General features: G+C 46.1%; 1 protein-coding gene across 1 annotated transcript; it reads right to left on the reverse strand.

The window, feature by feature from the left end:
• Positions 1-6,441: 6,441 nt before the first annotated feature.
• Positions 6,442-18,526, reverse strand: LOC100701798 (myosin heavy chain, fast skeletal muscle). The gene is made up of 41 exons (XM_019358818.2): positions 18,497-18,526; positions 18,250-18,304; positions 17,764-17,979; positions 16,560-16,703; positions 16,316-16,472; positions 16,165-16,192; positions 15,959-16,070; positions 15,786-15,878; positions 15,608-15,671; positions 15,395-15,493; positions 15,195-15,298; positions 14,857-14,995; positions 14,637-14,755; positions 14,297-14,446; positions 13,974-14,144; positions 13,581-13,887; positions 13,351-13,421; positions 13,163-13,250; positions 12,958-13,075; positions 12,757-12,880; positions 12,484-12,620; positions 12,061-12,316; positions 11,733-11,975; positions 11,476-11,652; positions 11,240-11,385; positions 10,676-10,766; positions 10,181-10,570; positions 9,937-10,063; positions 9,727-9,845; positions 9,439-9,635; positions 9,175-9,358; positions 8,921-9,086; positions 8,469-8,593; positions 8,067-8,375; positions 7,779-7,982; positions 7,565-7,690; positions 7,297-7,467; positions 7,102-7,206; positions 6,908-7,003; positions 6,695-6,826; positions 6,442-6,585 (listed from the first exon to the last, which is right to left on the reverse strand). Exons 3-41 carry the CDS (start codon positions 17,965-17,967, stop codon positions 6,565-6,567), a joined length of 5,814 nt encoding a protein of 1,937 aa, XP_019214363.1. The 5' UTR covers positions 17,968-17,979; positions 18,250-18,304; positions 18,497-18,526; the 3' UTR covers positions 6,442-6,564.
• Between the last annotated feature and the right edge of the window lie 1,160 nt (positions 18,527-19,686).

Consider the following 19,686-nt stretch of genomic DNA (forward strand, 5'->3'; position numbering starts at 1 on the left):
GAGAGACATTCGGAGGCTGGAGCAAGCTGTCGAGGAGAGCATCCGCTGCTTGGGAAGCTGGCGATCGAGGAGAGAGGAAGCGAGCGGCCATGTAAGTCCCCGACGGGTCCCGACGGCGCGAGCGCACCGCGGCGGCGGCCCGTCGCGACAGACGCTAGGGCAATGCTTCATGGGCTGCCTCTGTCGACCGACACACCGAGCCCCCGACAGCGAGCAGTGACGCCTGCAACGCCAGCTAAGGTACCGAAATACAACGGGCTAACCCCGCTAGAGCCCTACCTCTCACAAGTACGGCTAGCTGCGAGGCATAATGGCTGGAGCCACGAAGAGGCTGCTACACACTTAGCGCTAGCATTGGAAGGAGATGCACTGCAGGTACTCCTTGACCTAGCCCCGTCAGAGCAGCATGAGCTCCAGACCCTCACCATAGCACTCGAGAGGCGATTCGGGCAGCGGCACTCCACTGATCAGAGCAGAGAGCAGCTGACCAACCGGAGCCGTCGGCTGGGGGAGAGCCTGGGCACCTTTGCAGCGGACGTGTTGCTGCATGCTCGTCGTGGCTATCCGGAGTTCCCAGCAGCAGCCCGTGAGGAGCTTAGCCTGCATGCTTTTCTGCGAGGACTTTTTCCAGAGCGACTACGTCAACACGTCCGCCTGGCCATGCCTCAAAGTCTCCGTGAGACGCTCCTTGAGGCTGAGAGGGCCGAGCTGGTGTTCACCTCGCAACCTAACCAGCAGGTGCCCCCCCAAATCAGAGTCGCAGACTGCGACGGGGAGGGGAGGTCGCCGAGATATGCCAGCTGCAACCCTCGGTGCCCCGGAGGCGTCCCCGTCGACCGACCGACCACTGCTACCGGTGCGATGAGCCTGACCACGTGGCGCGTGACTGCCCAGCACCTGCCCCGAAGACCAGGACTACGCAGCCTCAGGGAAACGGGGTGGGAGCGGTGTAGTGAGGGGACCACCGCACCAGCTTCCTGCCCCCCTCCAAGGACGATGCACGGTGGTGGGCCGAGTTGGGCACCTCAAGGGACTCTACCTGAGCTGCTGTGTTGAGGACCTGCCATGCCAGGCCCTGGTGGACACAGGGTCCACCATTTCCCTGATACGACCTGGCGTGCTCCCTGGAACTTCCGGGCCATTGGTGAAGGGTTGGTCGCCCACCGACACCCAGCTGATGACGGTGACGGGTGAGAGGGCTGATATGCGGGGGAAGAAACCGTTGCGGGTCCGAGTGAAGGATCTGGAGCTGGTGCACGACTTCTGGCTTGCTGACATTCAAGACCAGTGCATCATCGGCCTTGATCTGCTGACCCGCTGGGGGGCCTGCGTCGACACCGCAAAGCGGGCTATCACTCTTGGCACAGAGACTCTTGCCCTCCAGTGCGGTCAAAAGCAGGGAGCGGAGGGAACCCGAGCCAGACGAGACAGGGGTCGGGCGGCTGCCGCTCAGCAGATTTCGGGTGCTGGTGGCTCCGGGTCATCTCTACTCACCTCAGCCCCGGCCTCTCAGCCCGACAAATCTCCCTCGACCGAGACAACCGAGGCTGTTGGTGACCTGTGGCAGCGCAGCAGCGTAGGTCTCAACGTTGACCAGCGCCAGCGGTTGAGGTGCCTCCTGGACGAGAATGTGGACATCTTTGCCGCCAGTGACGAAGACTGCAGGCAGACGGGGCTGGTCCAGCACACCATCGACACCGGCTCTGCTCAACCCATCCGTCTGCGCCCACACCGGCTGCCCCTCTCCAAACGGCAGGTGGCAGAGGAAAAGATCCGTGAGATGGCTGCGGCTGGGGTGATCGAGCCGTCCAACAGCCCATGGGCGGCACCCGTGGTCCTGGTGGGGAAGAAGGATGGCAGCCCGAGGTTCTGCGTGGATTTTCGCCGTCTCAATGGAGTCAACAAGAAGGACTCATACCCGCTTCCACGGATCGACGAGGCCCTGGATTACGTTACCGGCTCCAGCTGGTTCAGCTCCCTCGACTTACGCAGCGGCTACTGGCAGGTGGAGCTAGCCCCCGAAGCAAGGCCTAAGACTGCATTCACCATTGGACAGGGGCTGTGGCAGTTCAGGGTCATGCCATTTGGGCTCTGCAATGCGCCAGCGACGTTTGAGAGGCTGATGGAGAGGGTGCTCGTGAACATCCCTCGTAGCCGCTGTGTTGTGTACCTGGATGACCTGTTGGTGCACGGTGGCGACTTCGACAGTGCACTGTCTCACCTGAGCGAGGTCTTCAGCGCCATCCGTCAAGCTGGGCTGCGGCTCAACCCTGCGAAGTGCCGGCTGTTGGCGAGAGAGACTACGTTCTTGGGCCATGTGATCAGCGCTAAAGGTATCGCCACCGATTCCGCAAAGGTGGCTGCGGTCCGGGACTGGCCGACTCCATCGAACGTCAAAGAACTGCGGAGCTTCCTGGGCCTAGCCTCCTACTACCGTCAGTTCATCAAGGGGTTCGCGACGATAGCCAGCCCCCTCCACCGCCTGACTGACAAGGGCAGGGGTGTCAAACTCAAATACACAGTGGGCCAAAATTCAAAACTGGAACAAAGTCGCGGGCTAACATTAATATTTATTAAAAAAAAAATCTTCCTCCAGATATAAGAATGAATCTTTTCTTATGGACTCAAACAAGTTTTGCTGAAAAACGGAATATGGAACAAGCAAAGCTTAATATTAAAATATATATATTAGCTGTATAATACCAGTAGGCCAGCTCTAATAGTAATTTGGTATGGCTTTGCGGGCCAAATGTAATTAGGCTGCGGGCCTAATTTGGCCCGCGGGCCAGAGTTTGACACCTATGGACAAGGGCCAGCCGTTTGGCTGGGGTGATGCCTGCGCTGTGGCTTTTGCACAGCTGAAGGAGGCCCTCACCAGAGCCCCAGTTCTGGCCTACCCCGATGCCCGCCAACCTTTCATTGTGGACACTGACGCTAGCAATGTAGGAGTCAGGGCGGTCCTTTCCCAGCAGGGCGAGGCCGGAGAACGAGTGGTGGCATACTTCAGCCGTGCTCTGGGGCGAGCCGAGAGGAACTACTGCGTGACCCGGCGGGAGCTGCTGGCCGTAGTGCTAGTGGTGCGGCACTTCCGGCCATACCTGCACGGTTGCCGGTTCCTCCTGCGCACTGACCATGCATCTCTGACCTGGCTCCTGAACTTCAAACACCCAGAAGGTCAGGTGGCCCGCTGGCTGGAGGTCCTTCAGGGCTACGACTTTGAGATCCAGCATCGGGCAGGTCGGCAGCATGGCAACGCTGATGCCCTCTCCAGACGGCCCTGCATGGCTGTCGAGTGCCGCTACTGTCTGCGACAGGAGGAGCGGGCTCAGGAGGCGCTGGGGGTGGCTACTGCTCAGGCCACAGCCAGCGGAGGGGTGTGGCTCCCACTGACAACGCAGCAGCTGAAGCGGGAGCAGGAGGCCGACGCAACGTTGGGTCAGGTGGGGGCCTGGCTGGAGGCGGCGCAATGCCCAGACTGGACGGGGGTGTCGGGTCAGGAGCCCGAGGTGAAGGCCTACTACTCCCAGCACAACAACCTGGAGACCCACGACGGCCTCCTGTACCGGAGATGGCGGGCCCCCGGTCAGGGCAGAGATCTCCTGCAGCTGTTGGTGCTTCGGTCGCTGCGATCGCAGGTGCTTGAGCTTGTCCACGGCTCGGTGGGGGCAGGCCACTATGGGACCGCCAAAACTCTCCGCCGCCTCAGGGGACGGTTCTACTGGCCTGGCTGTCGACGGGATGTGGAACTTCACGTGCACTGCTGTGACACCTGCACGGCGCAGAAGGGCCCCACTCAACGCTCCACTGCCCCCCTTCAGCAGTACTTGGTGGGGGCCCCGATGGAGCGAGTGGGAGTGGACGTCCTAGGGCCTTTCCCCGTTACGGAGTCAGGGAACCGGTACGTGCTGGTGGCGATGGACTATTTCACAAAGTGGCCGGAGGCCTACGCGGTGCCGGACCAGAGTGCGACGACGACGGCAGAGAGGCTGGTGGAGGAGATGTTCGCCCGTTTTGGGGTCCCAGCTGAGCTCCACAGTGACCAGGGGCGCAACTTCGAATCGAAGGTCTTCGGGGAGATTTGCCAGTGGCTGGGGGTGGAGAAGACAAGAACCACACCGCTCCACCCGCAAAGCGACGGCTTGGTTGAGCGTTTTAACCGCACACTGGCTACTCAGCTCGCCATTCTCACCAGCCGCCACCAGCGGGATTGGGACCGACATCTGCCCCTGGTCCTTTGGTCGTATCGGACTGCGGTTCAGGAGTCCAGCCAGTGCACGCCTGCCACTTTGATGTTTGGGCGGGAGCTCCGGATACCTGTGGATCTGGTGTTTGGGTCCCCCCCCCGAGCCGGAGATTGACGGTGGGCCAGAGATGGACTACTACAGGAGGCTGAGGGAGCGGCTGCAGGTGGTTCACGACTACACCCGCCAGGCCCAGGCCAGCGCCGGAGTACGACAGAAAAGAGCCTACGACACCAAGTGCCGGGGGGAGGCTTTTGTGCCTGGTGACAAGGTTTGGGTGTACTGCCCGGTTCGCAAGAGAGGAGTGTCCCCCAAACTGTGCAGTCACTGGTAAGGGCCGGCAGAGGTCGTGGAGCGGCTAACGGAAGTGGTGTACCGTATCCGCATGCCGGGCCCGGGGCGCATGGTGGTGTTGCACCGGGACAGGCTTTCACCGTATCGACCGCTCGCTCCGGCAGACGCCGGGGCAGGAGATGCTGGTGACACCCCAGGTTCTGATCCGAGTGACTTTTCCCCCGCCGGTCGAGACCGGCCGGTGCGCCAGAAGAAGGCACCCGGACACTTACAGGACTTTGTGTGGGGTAATGGGGCTGTCGGGGATGACTGACCCCTTAGGTGGGGGCTATGTAGCGGGTCAGGGCTGTTCTGGGGTTTTTGTTATTATAGTTCTGTTTACTGTTGTCATGTGATGAGTGACGCGCTCTCTCGGCGACTGTTTTTCCGGTGAGAGAGCGCCTTTTTTGTTGTTTATGTTGTTGCCGCGCTGAGGAGAGAGGTAGCGGCAGTGTTCTGGGCCGGTTATAAAATAAACGGGTGCTCCCAAAGAAACCTTTGTCTCCTCCGTGACTGAGCTCGCCACAATATGTATTACGTTTTGCCATCTACTATATTTGACGTTTAATACAGATAACAATGTCATTCAGAAATAGGTCACTTGTAGGTAATTATCCTCAGGACTTCATTCTGACATGCCTCCAAAAATGATGGAAAGAGCTTTCATGTGCTGAGACTGTAATAGATATTAGGTATTATGAGCATGAGAGGGTTCCTATGATAGCTTGGAAGGTATTCAATTCAGTTCAGTTATATAGTGCTAAATTACCACAACAGTTGCCTCAAGGCCTTTATATTAGAATGTATATAACACAGAGAAACCCCAACAATGAGACAATCCCCCTATGAGCAAGCACTTGGTGACAGTGGGAAGGAAAAACTCCCTTTTAACAGGAAGAAACGTCTGGAAGAACCAGGCTGAGGGAGGGGCAGTCAACAACTGTGACTGGTTGAGGGTGAGGGAAGACAGGACAAAAGACACACTGTTGAGAACCAGCGATTAATGGTAACTAATGATTCACTAGCTGGGCCCACGTCCTCATTTTAGGTTTGACAGCGTTTTAGTAGGTAAAGGTGAATGCTTTGACATGAATTGAGCTGCGGTTTGGGGAAGGCCTTGAAGGGGACTGGCGATGGCTCCCGGGCCTGGCAGATCCCCATGTACTAAATAAAAGTGAAGAAGTTGAGGAATGGAGAACAAGGAGGGAGGGAGGGTGGGGCACGTAAACGAGAATGATCAGCTTGCAGAACTGGGGGAACCTATATAGATGACAGCTGGAAGGAGCGTGTTTGGAGGCGTGGTCCCACTCCTGAAATTCCGATACATAATCTCCAATTAAATGCAGAGAGGTGTATAAACGCATAGAGAGTGAATAGGGTGAGTGAACAAAACACACTCTGTGCATCATGCGAAGCCCCCAGCAGCCTAGGCCTATTATAGTGTAACAATGTGAGGATTCAGGGTCACATGATCCAGCCCTAACTATAAGCTTTATAGTTAATAAAGGAAAACATTAAGCCTAATCTTAAAAGTAGAGAGGCTCTCTGTCTCCTGAATCCAGACTGGGAGCCTGTTTCACAGAAGAGGGGCCTGAAAGCTGAAGCTGAATTTTGGGCAGATATGTTTGTGCCTGGGACAACTAAAAGCACACAAACTCTGTTGTTTGTGCTCTGTTAAATTTCTGTTTGTGAAAGGTGAAAAGCCACATATGGAGACATGTAATCTTGTGTATGAATGCAACTTCACACTAGAACCAGACTGATAGGTGCTCCCGCTGTTGCTTTGCATGTCTCAAGGTTTACACAACAATAACCAAGGTGTTAGAAGGTTCAGAGTCATTCAAAAATAAGAGCACAGAGACAAAAGGTGCATCAATCTAACTTTTATTGACTTTAGGTTGTCACAGCACAGTCACTTTGCTTATGTGAACTGCTAACAAGACAATCATATTGTATGATTTCTTGTTAATTTACAACCTTGATTTCTTCATCACTCCTCTGCTTCCTTGGTCTGAAATGACAAAACAGTGGCACTTAAACATTTGGCTGGATAGTCTCGATTTTAACAGGATGAATATTTCTACAAATTTGACTCATGCTAGATCTTTTTTTTTTTTTACCTTGACAATTTCACGACTCTTTACCCTGAGTTTGTTAACTTGAGACTCAGCAATGTCAGCACGCTCCTGAGCTTCCTCCATTTCATGCTGCACCTTCCTGTACCTGGACAGGTGAGTGTTGGCCTGCTCCTCCTGTAGAAGAAGCCACAGTGAAGTTAAACCCTGTGCACGGAGTGACACAAAGTGTGTTTCATGAGAATCAGGTCTACTTACAGCCTCCTCAGCCTGTCGCTTATAGGACTTCACTTTGAGCTGCAGCTTGTCCACCAGATCCTGAAGTCTGGCAATATTCTTCTTGTCCTCCTCCGTCTGTTGTAAAGCAATAATTAGTTATTCTGGTATAAATGTAATACTCATTTAAGCATGGTATTTTCATTACTGTGGTTTTGTAGTAGTAATCAGCTGACCTGATAGGTGAGCTCCTTTACTCTTCTCTCATATTTTCGCACTCCCTTGATAGCATCAGCGCTGCGCCTCTGTTCAGCATCAACTTCAGCCTCTAGTTCACGGACCTTGACAGAGGATGAATGCAGTGATTTTTAAAAGATAAAATGTTTCCCCAGCTTACAGCGAATCAGTCAGATGGCTCTCATGACACTCACCCTCGCCTCCAGTTTCTGGAGCTGCTTCTTGCCGCCTTTCATGGCCAGGTTCTCAGCTTCATCAAGGCGGTGCTGCAGGTCCTTCACTGTCACCTCCAGGTTCTTCTTCATCCTCTCCAAATGAGCACTGGTGTCCTGCTCCTTCTTCAGCTCTTCTGCCATCATGGCAGCCTGAAATTTCATGTCATTTGTATTGTTGTAACTGTTAGAGTAATATAGTTGGTAGAGGAATACTACTACAGTATAGACATTCATCAGGGTGGCTCACATCAGTGATGGCCTTCTTGGCCTTTTCTTCAGCATTTCTGGCCTCCTGGACAGCATCTTCCACTTCACCTTGGATCTGAATGAAATCACCCTCCAGCTTCTTCTTGGTGTTGATAAGGCTGGTGTTCTAAAAGAAAATACAGGATAATGAATCACATACTCTGACTTTCATCTTTCAAACTGTAAACATATGAAGTTTTTGAATCGTAACTAACCTGAGAGTGCAGCAGTCCCACGCGCTCGCTGGCATCAACCAGCTCCTGTTCAGCAATCTTGCGGCCTCTCTCTGTTTGCTCCAGTGCAACTCTCAGCTCCTCGATCTCAGCCTGCATCAGGTTGTTTCTGCGCTCCACCATTGCAACCTGCTCCTTCATGTCTTCCTGGCTTCTAATGGCTTCATCAAGATGGAGCTGGGCATCCTGAAATGTGTAACGTTAAGAGGTATTAGTGCACACCTTTCAGATACTTTCAGAAACTTTGGACAAATCCTTCAGTCGACCCACCTTCAGCTGTCCCTGCACATTCCTCAGCTGTTTCTGGGCTTCAGCTGCCTGGCGGTTGGCATGACTCAGCTGAATCTCCATCTCATTCAGGTCTCCCTCCATCTTCTTCTTGATTCTCAGGGCGTCATTCCTGCTCCTGACCTCAGCATCCAGAGTAGTTTGCATGGACTCGATCACTCTCTGGCTGTTCCTCTTGATCTGTTCAATCTCCTCGTCCTTCTCTGCAATCTTCCTGTCAACTTCGCTCTTGACTTGGGTCAGCTCAAGCTGAATGCGGAGGATCTTGGATTCCTCGTGCTCCAGAGTAGCCTTTGAAAAATAAAATATTTACCGTGTAACTCTAGGATCATTAAAATTGAATTGTGCTTATTGGAGAGTAGTTTTTTTTTTATCAAACAGTACCTCTGCCTCTTCAAGTGAAGTCTGGAGTTCAGACTTCTCTGTTTCTACACTCTTTTTCGCTTTTTCCAGTTCATGAATGGTTTTTCCACCCTCACTGATTTGCTCAGTTAGATCAGAGATCTCCTCTGGAAGATAATAAAGAATAATCAGTTTAAAGTTTAAGCAGAATTCATTATTTTGTTTACTTTCGGTGGATCTTGATGTCTAATAAATGCAAACTTGCACTGATTGTAGCGTACAGTATAACATTTGTAAGACTTAAATCTCTGAGCAGTAGTGCGGGTCACACTATCGCTTCTTCTAACATAAAATACATGAAACAACATTAGGAATTGGGTAAAATTCCTTGGGTATAACAATTGAAATACGTTATAAAAACTTTTAAATTTTGCACAGTTAGCTCACTGTCTGGTATTTTTGTTAGTTGACTGAATATCTAAAGCTTTGCATACGTTGCAGGTTCTTGTTCTCCCTCTTCAGGGTCTCCAGCTGGTCCAGAGCTTCTTCATATGAATTCTTCATCTTAAACAGCTCAGTGCTGAGCGAACGAGCTTCTTTTTGAGCTCCCTCTAGTTCTGCTTGGGTTTCTTCATACTTCTGCTTCCACTCAGCAAGAATCTTTAATACAAGGCAGACCCATGTATTTGCATAATTCATGATTCATTAGCTTTCATTAAAATAAATAACTCAAAAATGAAAATGGTACCTTGTCAAAGTTTCTCTGCTTCTTGTCAAGGTTAGCAGCCAGAGCATTAGCTCTCTCCACGTCGATCATCAGGTCCTCCACTTCACCCTGCAGTCTCTGTTTGGTCTTTTCCAGAGAGGCACATTTTGCATTCACAGCTTCGATGGACTCCTCAGCATCCTGGAGACGCTGGGCGAGCTTTTTCCTGTTAACAATTAGTTTACAGACTTCATATTCTATTATAAACATAGTTGCAATAGGACAAAACTAAAACCGAAGACTTACTTTGCCTCCTCCAGCTCCTCAGTGCGCTGAATAGCATCAGTTTCATATTTGGTTCTCCACTGAGCCACCTCGCTGTTTGCTTTGGACAATGCACGCTGCAGCTCAGCTTTGGCCTCCTGCTCCTCCTCATACTGCTCTCTGAGGAGGTCGCAGTCATGACGAGCTGACTGGACAGCATGAGCCAGGGCGTTCTTGGCCTTACAGAAAATTGGAAAAATTATTATTATTTACTTAAATTGTGGTTTCATCAGCTCTGAGGTAGTGCAGGTGTTTTTAATGTGCACTTACTTTAACTTCCTCTTCAATGTGCCTCTTTAGCTCTTCAATCTGCTGAGTGTAAGCCTGCTTGCTCCTTGTCAGCTGAGAGATCAGGGCTTCCTTCTCTTCCAGTTGGCGAGCGATTTCACCTAAGGTGAGACAGAAAAAAAGAAAGAAACAATCCACATTTGAATATGATCATATATCGAATGAAAAAATAGCTAAAAATAGTTTTCCCACCATTTTCCGTTTGAAGCCTCGCCCTTTGCACCACGATGTCATTCAGTTGCCGCACATGTTCATCATTTTTGGTCTTCAGCTCACTCAGCTGATCCTCCAGTGAGCGACACATTTTCTCCAGATTTGCCTGAAATGAACAAAAGCTGCAATAATCTAAAGTAATGGACACAAGAGTCAAACGTACATGAACATAAGGTTAAATGTATGTTTTCTCTTGCTTGTCAAATGTTTTACTTTATCGTACCTTGGCTTTAGCGATGGCCTCCATGTTGCTTGTGAGGTCATCAATCTCCATCTTGTACTCGCTTTTCTCTTTCTCCAGCTTCTGTTTGATTCTCTGCAGGTTATCAATCTGCTCTCCTAGCTCGGCCACGCTGTCAGCCTGCTTCTTGCGGAGAGCTGCGGCGGTGGCTTCGTGCTGCAGGGTGGCCTCTTCGAGATCACGCCGCAGCTTCTGAAACTCGGCCTCGCGCTTCTTGTTCATCTCAATCTGAACAGCAGTGGCCCCGCCAGCTTCCTCGAGCCGCTCACTGATCTCCTCCAGCTCCCTGGAGAGATCAGACCTCTGCTTCTCCACCTTGGCACGAGCCGCGCGTTCAGCCTCAATCTCCTCCTCAAGCTCCTCAATACGAGCCTGCGATTTACAAGTTGAAAGAAACAGACATCTAATTGTAATAATAAAGCTGAATATACTTGTTAGTTGTAATAGACTTGGCAGCTTGCTGTCAGATACACCAACCTGCAGCTCTTTGATCTTTTTCTGAAGCTGAGCAGAAAGAGACTGCTCATCCTCGATCTTGTTCAGAAGCTGGCTTATTTCAAAGTCCTTCCTGTGGGGAAAAGTTCAAACCAAATTTTACATCCATATTTTTTTATTTATTTATTTTTTATTCTTGAAATAGGTAACCCTCATTCTGACTGCTGATTTTTACACTGAAAACAGAGAGTTTTTGTTTTTTCATTTTTGCAGAAGAGTGGGCGAACCATTCTGTTTTTATTATGATTTGTTTTTCATTAACGTATGCTGGTTGGTCGGAAAATGATCTTTAGCATTGCTGCTGTCTGCTAAGCACATAACAATGATAATAATAATAATAATGGATTGCATTTATATAGCGCTTTTCGGGACCCCTCAAAGCGCTTTACAATACCACTATTCATTCACTCTCACATTCATACAACCGGTGAAGGCAAGCTACAGTTGTAGCCACAGCTGCCCTGGGGCAGACTGACAGAGGCGAGGCTGCCATATCACCATGCAGTTATATTAGATACTAAATTTGATTAACTGCATTTTGCTTACTTCTTTATTTTCTCATCAGATTGCTGCTTATCGTTCTCCAGATCCATGATGGTTTCTTGGGCCAGTTTAAGATCGCCTTCAAGCTTTCTTTTAGCCCGCTCAAGGTCCATGCGAAGCTTCTTTTCTTGCTCCAGGGAACCTTCAAGCTGTGTAAAACAAGATGAGATTTTATTTTGGTTTTGAGATTTTTGGGATTTATAGTTTTTTTTCAAGGAAACTCAAATTCCTATACTCACATCGTCCACTTGCTGCTCCAGCTTGGTCTTGGCCTTTGTCAGAGTGTTAACTTTGTCTTCCTCTGCCTGCAGGTCATCGAGGGTCTGCTGATGGGCCTCTTGGAGGGCTTTCTTTTCTTTGGTCAACTTGGCAATTGTCTCATCTTGGGAAGCCATTTCCTCAACCAGGTTTTTAACCTATATTGACAGTATTTTTAAAAAACGTCTTTGCAGTTTGCAAACAATTTGACCTTTGGCCTTGAGACTGATGCACCAACCTTGTTCTCAGTGGCATGTTTCTCCTTTTCCACTTTGGCCAGGGTCAGCTCCAAGTCATCAATATCCTTCTTCAGCTCAGAGCACTCGTCCTCCAGCTTCCTCTTCTTTGCAGTCAGCTCAGCGTTCATTTCCTCCTCATCCTCCAGTCTCTCAGCTGTCTCTTTGAGTTTGGCCTCGAGCTGGATTTTTGCTTTAATGAGCCCCTCACACCTTTCCTCTGCATCAGCAAGGTTCTCACCTTCCTAAATTGATAGTAATATACAAATGGATTAAGATTTCCTTATTCATAAAGACATGGTTCAAATTCCTTTGTTCATTTTAACATACTGCTTGAATTTGGATCTGCAAGTCATTCTTCTCCTGTAGGAGAGTAACCATCTTCTCTTCCAGCTCTTTCTTCTTAGCCAGAGCCTTTGCTAGATCCTCTTTGGTCTTTTCAAAGTCCACTTTCATTGCGGCCATCTCTTTCTCCGTCTCTGCACTCTTCAGCAGAGGCTTAATCTTGAAGTACAGCTTCATCCACGGCCAGGTTTTGACATTCATGAATGCACGGATGTTGTACTGGATGGAGTAAATAGCCTCCCTGAGGATAAAAGATTGAGGAAAATAGGTATTTTTAGATTTGAAAAGCTGTAATAAAAACTATGGGCTGAACCAGAAAGAAAAACTTGGCGCAGAATTTACATTGAAGTTGTCATCTGCATTTGTAAAAATCCCCTTTGGTGTGTAAAGCTACTATGCCTACAGTACCTGCGTTCCATCATCTTGACAAACTCTCTCCTCATGAGGAAACCTCTGCAGAGAGCCTGCGTCATTGTGACAAGGATAGCGAGTTTTTCATCACGCATCTCCTCCAGGAGACCCAGGAGACCAGCTTTGAAGAACACCTGAAAAATAGTCATACAGAGCACATACAGCATTAGCATTGTCAAAAGCAAAATTATTATACCTGCTTAAAGTATCACGATTTAGCAGCAGTTTATTTAAAATACCCACAAAAGTTTGCATTTTTTGTTACTGTACCTTTGTGTGGCCAAACTTGTACTGGGTGTGGTCAACATCAATGGAGCCCAAGAGTTTCTCTGAGGCCTTTTTGTTGTCGATGAACTGTCCCTCAGGGATGACACTGGCATTCAACACTTTGTATCTGATTGGGGGTAAATGATGAATTAAGGAGAAGTTGATCTTTAGATTATGACAAATGTGTTTATTCTTAGTAATCACCTCTGCTTGAAGTCACCATAGAGGATTCTGCTGGGGAAACCTTTCCTGCAGATCCTGATCCCCTCCAGGACACCATTACACCTCAGCTGGTGGATGACCAGGAAGTTCTCCATGAGGCCTTAAACCCATATTAAATTCAGTCATGTGCATGGCATTACATTTACCTTAAAATGCATTAATTTATATTATTGTTACCAGTCTTTACCAGGAGTTTTTGATTCATTTGGAATGATACAGCGTACAAAATGAGGATGAGTGCTCCTTAAGTTCGTCATCAGCTTGCCCAGATTCTCCTGAAATATGAAAATATTCAAATTGTCACATGATGGGAAGTAAACCCTGGATGCTACCTGCACATCTGAGGAAAAAAAGAGATAATATTTTTATGCTTACCCTGAACAGAGCAGATACAGTCTGAAAAGACCCACCCTTTTTCTTGCCAGCTTTCTTTCCACCTCCCTCAGCTGTAACATTAAATGTCAGATATAAACTTAAATGACTTTAAATATAATTTTTTATTTTATAATTTATTTTTTATTCTGTTCTGTACTAAATCTGATCATTTTGAAATATAATGAAAACAATAGAAACTCTGAATTCTGTCCTAAAAATATGATCATCACCTTCTGTAGAGGCATGTGACGCATACAGGAAAGACAACAGTTTCGCTGATGACTTCTGGTAGAGCTGTACCACAGAGTCATTCAGGGGGTCTTTGTTCTTCTCCAGCCAGCCATTAACATTGTAGTCAACAGTACCAGCATAGTGCACCAGGGAGAAGTGGGCCTCAGCTTTGCCTTTGGCAGGCTTTGGTTTCTGGAAGGGGGCACTTTTGCCAATATGCTGGTCATAGAGTTTGTTCTTGAAGGTTATGTCTGTTGCCTTGGGGAACATGCACTCCTCTTCAAGGATGGAGAAGATGCCCATCGGCTGCCGTGATGAAAGAAGCATAAAATAAACAGTTACAAGTTGTTTTATATTGTTTTATGTGTGTAAACAGACAGCACACGGCTCACCTTCTCAATAAGCTCAATGCAGGCAGCCAAGTCCATACCAAAGTCAATGAACTCCCATTCAATGCCCTCTTTCTTGTACTCTTCTTGCTCCAGGACAAACATGTGATGGTTGAAAAACTGTTGCAGTTTTTCATTGGTGAAGTTGATGCACAGCTGTTCCAGGCTGTTGAACTGAAAAAATACAGATAAGGTCAGCAAGAGCACTGAAAACGAGACTGTGCTCTTATTCTTGACGTACCCTAAACCCTGAAATGTTTTGAAAATGTTTTGTATAATTAGCAACTTAAACATAAGACTATGCAGTGTTAGTTCTGCATACTTACATCAAAAATTTCAAACCCAGCAATGTCCAGGACACCAATAAAATAGCTTCTTGACTGCTTTGTGTCCAACATCTCGTTGATTCTGACGACCATCCACAAGAACATTTTCTCATAGACGGACTTTGAGAGAGCATTGACGGAATTGTTGACCTGATTTTGAAGTGAAGGGATATTGATTTTATCATTAGTGGTTATAAATTTGAGAACCATAGTGCCATTGTAACCTATTGGTAAAAAAAGCCTTATCAATATGTATTAGTGTCTTGAAGTGTTTGGTTTAAAGACACTGTCTTGCAGGAAATAATTTGTTATTTGTGTGTTTCCTTTAAAACATCTGTACCTGAGGAACAGTTTGACCTTTGGTCACATACTCATTCCCAACTTTCACTCTCGGGTAGCACAGTGCTTTTAGCAAATCAGCTGAGTTCAGACCCATGAGGTAGGCGATTTTATCTGCAACTATAAGAACAGAAATTCATAAATAAATAAACCTCTACCTCAAAGGTCCTCTTTCAAGTGACAAAATCAGCAGTGCTTAAAGTGCACAATGTTCTTCATACCCTCAGTGCCATCTGGCTCAGCCTGCTCTTCTCGCTGCTTCTGCTTGAACTTCATGTTTCCGTGATGCATCACAGCTCCGGTCAGTTTATACATGCTTGCCTTCTCTTCTGCGGTGAAGCCCAGGATGTCAATGGCAGTCTGTGAAATGATGAATAAGTTTTAATAAGCACAAACAGAACCCATTATATTTTTATGTAAAATAGAAAGCTGTTTTTGATTCAGCATTTATTACATTTTTAATTCAAACTCCCCAGCCGAACATTAATATGATAAGCTTCCTAGAGTTCTGTTTATATAGTTATTAATATCAGTGAAAGGTCGTAAGTGAAGTTCTTACATCAGTAGCAATGAATTCTTCAACGTCATTGATACTCTTGACAGTGATTTCACCCTGACTGATCATGGGATAGTCGTATGGGTTTGTGGTGATCAGGAGAGCCTCTGAATGAGAAAAACAAAATACATAAAACATAATGAACAAAATATATATAAACAGTATATTTTGTTTTTGGTGTAATTTTGGTATAATTCTCTAACCAATGAGCTCAGGTCTGTGGCCCGTTGCGAGCTGATAGAAGATATGGTAGCTCCTCTCAGCAGAGAGCTGGAACGTCACTCGAGACTTCTCCAGCAGATCTGTACAGATTTAAGTTTCGTGGTTATGACAAATCTTCCTTGTAGCAGTCAAAGCAATTTCTGATAATTCCCTCAAAAATAAATACATAAGTAAAACCAAAACAAAAATCGTACATGTTTCAATATCAGCCGAAGCCAGTTTTCCAGTTGTCCCAAAGTGAATTCTGATAAATTTTCCCTAAGCGGGAGAATAATGTTTCAATTAGAACTGCAACAGTGAACATGAACTGTGAATTTTTACCACAGAATTTCTAAGAATTTCAACTAAAGTAAAATCACCAAAATAACTTACAAAACGTGAAGAATTGTCATTCCTCACAGTCTTGGCATTACCATAAGCTTCCAACAGTGGGTTTGCTGCAATGATTTGGTCTTCCAGTGACCCCTAAAGACACCATTCATGAGCTTTGAGTAGAAGAATTCCTTGATTGATTTTTAGATCTCATATTTTGCAACTTCATCTACCTGCATTTTGCCGGGAACTTGCTCGGTTTTCTTTCCTCCAGCCACTGCAATTGTCGCAAAGTACTGGATGACACGTTTCGTGTTGACAGTCTTTCCTGCACCAGATTCTCCACTGGGTGGAGTAAGGAATTTTAGTGTTGTAATTTCGATATTGCGAATAATACTTTTGGAAATGCTCATCATATAAATGCATGCTTTGTACTTACGTAATCAGGATGGACTGATTTTCTCTGTCTGTAAGACACCAAAATCATCAAGCTAAAATAATTAGGTGACTTTTGAATTGCAGCTGTTTTATTTCTGAACTGTAGCTTACAAAATGATCAGGATACATTGTAGCTTGAAAAGGTTTATTACCTTGGAGCATGAACTGATAGGCGTTATCAGAGATGGAGAAGATGTGGGGTGGAGCCTCAACTCTCTTCTTGCCCCTGTATCCTGCCACAACCATTGAATCATACACTGGGAGCCACTTGTAGGGGTTCACAGTGACGCAGAACAGCCCAGAGTAGGTCTGTGGAGTCAGAGAGGATCATTTATGATGCAGATCTTCCTTTTGTCATGAGCACGAGTATCAGCTATGGAATTCTGATCAACTCACGTAGATCATCCATGCTGCATAGCGCTCTTTGAGGTTATACAGCACAGAAGGCTCACTGAGGTGGGTCATCATGGCCATGTCCTCAATCTTATCGAACTTTGGAGGGTTCATGGGGAAGACTTCATCTTCTTTCACAGTGATAGTCTGCCAAAGGGACCAAGAAGGCACAAACATAAATTCAGATGGAATTAAGCAGTTTTTCTAACTTGTGACATTTTTTTTCAATCTTGTTTGTTTTTAATTCTTATTTCAAATCATTCATTTGGCCTCTGATCAGTTTTAGACTGTGGGATAAATCCAAATGGGTCCAAAAAGCTACTTCTTGTTAGTCTACTTTGTACTTTGCATAAGGTTGTATTTCAGATTTAATATGTTTTGTTTGTTTGTTTGTTTTTCCACAAAAATGCCAATATCAGGATTTTAAATAAAATGTTAATCTATGAATATTGGACATGAGTTGCAGGGTAGATAGTATTCTAGAATGAATCTGACAATGCTGTTCTTGCCACACTCATCCACCCATTAAGCCTGTGACAGTTAACAGTACTTAGCTTTTGTTACTCTTCAAGTAGTTCATGCAAAGCTTTTGCTGTCTGTTTGTTCACAGCGATGAAAACCAGAGGTTATACCATATCTCAGAAGAAAGGAGTGCTATTATTCCTTGGTGTATTTTTTAGTGATTCAAGTCTGGTGTCAAACAACTTTGAATGCTTTATCAACAGTGAAATTCTAGGTATGTCTGCCCTTGTTCTTTCTCCTTCTGAGAAGTGTTTTAATTTAGCATTGTAGCTGCACTTGGTGCAATGCAAAAGGAAATTCACATAACTGGCTTGAATTGAACCAAGTGAAGCTTTCAGTCTAACCATCATGCTGAGAAAAGCCCCTTCTTTCTTAGCATAACAACTTGAGTTATGACATTTTTACTCAGTTGTGATGCCATGTTGTCTGCTATCATGTGGTGAAGAATGGGCAATCTCACAAGTTTAAATTTGATTGCTGAAAAGAGAATCTCAGATTCTGAAAATGTCAAATATATCTTACATGTCATGACTTCTTGTGTTACATGTAAATATACCCAAACCTCTCTGGTTTTAGATATTTGGACCATGCTACATATAGTTAACATATCCATATAGTTATTCATAACTTAAGCAGTCTGAATTCACACTTGAAGCTGCACAAATTCCAGTGTCACTGGTCTCACCTTCCCACACAGAGTCTCCACGGTGGCTTTGCCGCCCTCTTTCTTAATAAGTTTCCCCTTGAGGTACATTTCATTGGGCTCGGTCACAAAGTATGCTGTTTTAGCATCAAATGGAGTGTTCTGGGCTTCAATGCGCTCTCTTTCTGGCTTGCGGAGGAAAATGGCCGCCTTGCCAAAACATTCCATCTCTGCGTCCCCACTCATGATGACTCTTTACTGCAAGTGAGGAAACAAGAGAGGAGTCATTCATCTTATTTGTCAGCAATGTACATATTATATATATTCACACGCTTGCATCTATACTTCTCCCTAATGAATAGGACTACAGTGAAACATGCTATTCCTTTAAGAAGGGTGCAATACCGGTAGTTACTCTCAAGCCAGGGATTCAATAAGTACCAAAAAGTGATGCTCATAAAGGTCAGCTCTTGTGCCTATCACACTCATGCACTGGTACTGTTGATCAAGAAAATTGATCACATTTACCTTGGAGGACACCAGATGAGAAACGGGTTTTTCTGTCAGACTTCACTGCAGACTTCTGAAATAAGGAACAAAGATTCACAAATTTGACAGATAAGTCAGTGTTTCTTTGTTTTAAAATGATATTAAATAGAAATTAAGATTTTTTTTTAAAGAAAAATCTGTTTGGAAACAAAAAAATGTAAATAACCAGTCTGTTTCCTATGATACGGAAAAGTACTGGAATAAATCAATCCCCCATGATACTTACCTTTGCTGGGTGCCTGTGCTTGGTGGTGGCTTGCTCTTCCTTTTATATCAAGTGATGGGAGCCTATCACACGTGGGTTTCTCTATTTGGTCATGCTGTGTGGTGTTATCCTTGTGCACCAGTTCTTTCCTCCGCCTCTGTCGTTGCACAGTTTATGTCTTCTGGACGTCTTCCATGCCAGAATTTCTGTACCTGTGATTACCAACACAAAGTCGGGTTGTGTTGCCTTCAGCAAAAATATGGAGATGAAGCAGCATTCCGAACTCCATACTCATGTATTGTTTTAAATTTTTATGTAATGTACAGATGTGCGGTTGGCTTTTGGTTGTTTATGTGTAGCACAGATAGGAAATTGGCTCATTTTTGGCTAAAGTCAAGTCAGCAGTTACAGACAGTCCAAAGGTGTGACTAATGGATCTTTTTATTGGTCTCTGGCACAACAGTAGTTCCTTGAAGTGCTTTGGAGAAGCTTTAAAAAGTCACTGAGGTACTGTTTCAGAGGCCTTACAAGTCAGAAATTATTATAAAATAAAATGAGTGCCAAAAAGCTTTAAAGAAAAGGAAGGATTGCCAAGGCATTACATTTTACAACAGTGCCAACAGCTGTTCTTAGTCTTGTTCTTAAGGGATACACAAGGGAGACTGAGACAATCCCTAAAAGTAGAGCAGCAGAGTACCAGTTCTTCTTCTTTTATGTTTAAAAAATGACCTCATCATGGATTTTTCCTGTGAATCTAAGGGCAACGAGTTATTCTAAACACTGTTTAGGGCATTCAACTCTATACCGTTCGTGTTTGTTAGATGTTGGTTGAGGCTTTTGTCAAGGATGCATGCAGACATTTTTGCCAAGACTATGGAACACAGCCGGCACAATTAAATGTGGGTAGAGAGCCATTGGGCACTGTTTCCCTGGAAAGAAGATCAACTTACAGCAGTGAATAAGAAGAAGACATTCTAAAGCACTTACCCACAAGATATAATGAGCCTCTGTCTTCAATAAACATGTGCTACACGATACCTGCTCTGAAATCTTCTGTCTTATTAGGGCAAAACTCAAATATAGCATCAGGCTTATGTTGATACTAATGTCAAATGCTACATACCTAGCAGGCTTATTGTATTTTAATGGACTTTGATCTACGCCTGACACCTTCTTCATTTGTCAAAGAGTATCAGCTGGGCTGTGGATAA

The sequence above is a fragment of the Oreochromis niloticus genome, linkage group LG5, assembly GCF_001858045.2.
Source record: "Oreochromis niloticus isolate F11D_XX linkage group LG5, O_niloticus_UMD_NMBU, whole genome shotgun sequence".
NCBI lineage: Eukaryota > Metazoa > Chordata > Actinopteri > Cichliformes > Cichlidae > Oreochromis > Oreochromis niloticus.

Coding starts and splice junctions, on each gene's coding strand:
- LOC100701798 (XM_019358818.2), bottom strand. CDS start 17,967: ATGAGTGGGGACGCAGAGATGGAATGTTTTGGCAAGGCGGCCATTTTC. Junction 13,076..13,162: donor AAATGAATCAAAAACTCCTG/GTAAAGACTGGT, acceptor TATGGGTTTAAG/GCCTCATGGAGAACTTCCTG. Junction 12,881..12,957: donor TATGGTGACTTCAAGCAGAG/GTGATTACTAAG, acceptor ACCCCCAATCAG/ATACAAAGTGTTGAATGCCA.